Genomic DNA, 2,067 nt, shown 5'->3' on the forward strand with positions numbered 1-2,067 from the left:
TAACATGTACAGATCATAAATCATTTGCCCTGATCTCCTGCGTAATCACCGTACTGGCGGTAGTCTAGTTTTAAGAAGTACTCCATCCTTTCCGATTTATATCTTAAATCTGCAATCTCATCGTGAGTACTACCTCGTCCTGATTTATTAGTCCCTTTCGTATTTAGTGTTAATTTATGACCATAAATTTAACTAACAAATTGTCAACGTATATCATCAAAAATTATACGATTGAAAACTATTTCCTCTGTCCCATAATATAAGAATGTTTTTGACACTAATGTTTTTGACACTTTAATGTAAAATCGGTCTTATATTATGGGACAGAGGAAGTATGTTCTAATATGAATCCAAAGATGTAAATTCTTTGACATGCATTAACATTTTTGTTAGTTATTATCAAAATTTGACATAAATTACGAAGGAAACCAATAGTAGTCTAAAACAAGGCAGACCACTACTGTACATAGCTCCAGATTTCTAGCTCGCCAATGCTACTGAATTGCACTGTTCTTATTCCAATCCAAAATCGAAAAATCAGCACTGCAGCAACCAGGAGTGAGATCTGCGGCGTAGCTTTGGCAGCTTTCATCTCCGGCGCGCCTCCAGTGCCCTCTTCAACTCCTCGCCCACCTCGTCCGGCGCTGGCATCGCTGCGTTCTCCGCCGCTGGCTCCTTCCCACCGCCCCGACGATCCGGCTTCACCGAGAACCCGTGATGCGGCTGTGGCGGCGGCCTCCCTACCGCTGCCACGGAAGCGGCCCTGCCGCGCCCGATCTCGGTGCGCAGCTCCTCCACGGCGCGGCGGAGCATCCCGCTCTCCGCGTTCATCGCCTCCAGCTGTCGCCTCATCAGCGAGAACCCCTCGCCGGCGGCGTCGTGACCCGCGCCATCCGACGCGTCCGTGGCGGCCATGGCAGGCAGCGAGACATCTGCTGTGCTGCCCTTCTTCTTGTCGGCGCGTGGCGATTGCTCGATGGAGATCTTGTTGATGACCAGCAGCGGCATCTTACAGACGGGCACGCGCGCGTCCTTGCGGTCGTCGGCGAAAGCTGCCTGCAGCCCCGGTGGCGCGCGGATCCCCCAGTTGAACCGCATGCTCGCCCTGCCCCAAAGCGGAAGCACACTCTTCGTGGTCAGCCGCATCCCGGACAGCAGCGCGCCGACGCCGCCGCTCCTCCCCGCCGCGGCAACGTCCGCCGCGAACCCGCTCCCGCTCAACGAGAACGCCTTGTAGCTCAGCTCGTCCTCGCGGTCGCCCCCTTCGCCGTCGGAGACCTCCCCGACCGTACGGGGCGGAGGAGACGTGGATGACCGGAGCGTGTGGGAAAGTGAGAAATCGCCGAGGCGGGGCTTGAGGAGGAGGAAGAAGGCAGGAGATCCGGAGTTGGCAGAGAGGAGGTTGAACTCGGCGGCGAGGGAGAAGGGGGCCCGGACAGGGGAGCCGAGGGCTCCGACACCGGCGCGGATGGAGATGGCGAAGGGGAGACCAGGGTCGTTGGGGCGATACGATAAGCGGAGAGCTGGCCCGGAGGCGAAAGCGGTGGAGAGATCGAAGCGGAGCTCCCGGGGATCGCCACCGGCGGAGAGGCCGGACTGGAACGGCAGCCCGAGCACGCCGATCGGCACCTTGGCCCGCATCAGCGGCCGGTCGTCGTCGCGGAACTTGATAGACGCCTTCATGGGGTTCGATGTTGGTGGCTAGTCGGGGCTTTGTTTGGTCGTGGGGGCCCTATTTTACGGCGGACGTCATCCCATGTTGGGACGGCGCCGCCTGCGCGCCGGCGAGATGGGTAGGGAGTGGGCGAGCTGTGAGCGGATGGATAGGGAGTGTGTGGGTGAAGAAGGGGATAGGGGGCGGGGGCAATTTCTGTCATCGTTTCTTCTTCTTTTTTTTTTTTTTGCGAGGGCTGTCATCGTTTCTTCTCACTGGGTCAATGCTCGCTACGGAGTAACAAAAACACTAGTCAAATAATTAAACAAAAATGCAAAAAATTGATGTTAAGCATACCTAAATGATAACGTCCACACCCGTGACACTTATCCACATGGGTCAAACGGCAGTCG

The 2,067-nt window shown here is 56.1% G+C and overlaps 1 protein-coding gene across 1 annotated transcript; it reads right to left on the reverse strand.

The window, feature by feature from the left end:
* Window positions 1-355: 355 nt before the first annotated feature.
* On the reverse strand, window positions 356-1,853 carry LOC123156988 (uncharacterized). The gene has a single exon (XM_044575204.1). The coding sequence runs from the start codon at window positions 1,681-1,683 to the stop codon at window positions 589-591; it is 1,095 nt and encodes a 364-aa protein (XP_044431139.1). The 5' UTR covers window positions 1,684-1,853; the 3' UTR covers window positions 356-588.
* Window positions 1,854-2,067: the final 214 nt, after the last annotated feature.

Source organism: Triticum aestivum, chromosome 7B (assembly GCF_018294505.1).
Source record: "Triticum aestivum cultivar Chinese Spring chromosome 7B, IWGSC CS RefSeq v2.1, whole genome shotgun sequence".
Classification (NCBI taxonomy): Eukaryota; Viridiplantae; Streptophyta; class Magnoliopsida; order Poales; family Poaceae; genus Triticum; species Triticum aestivum.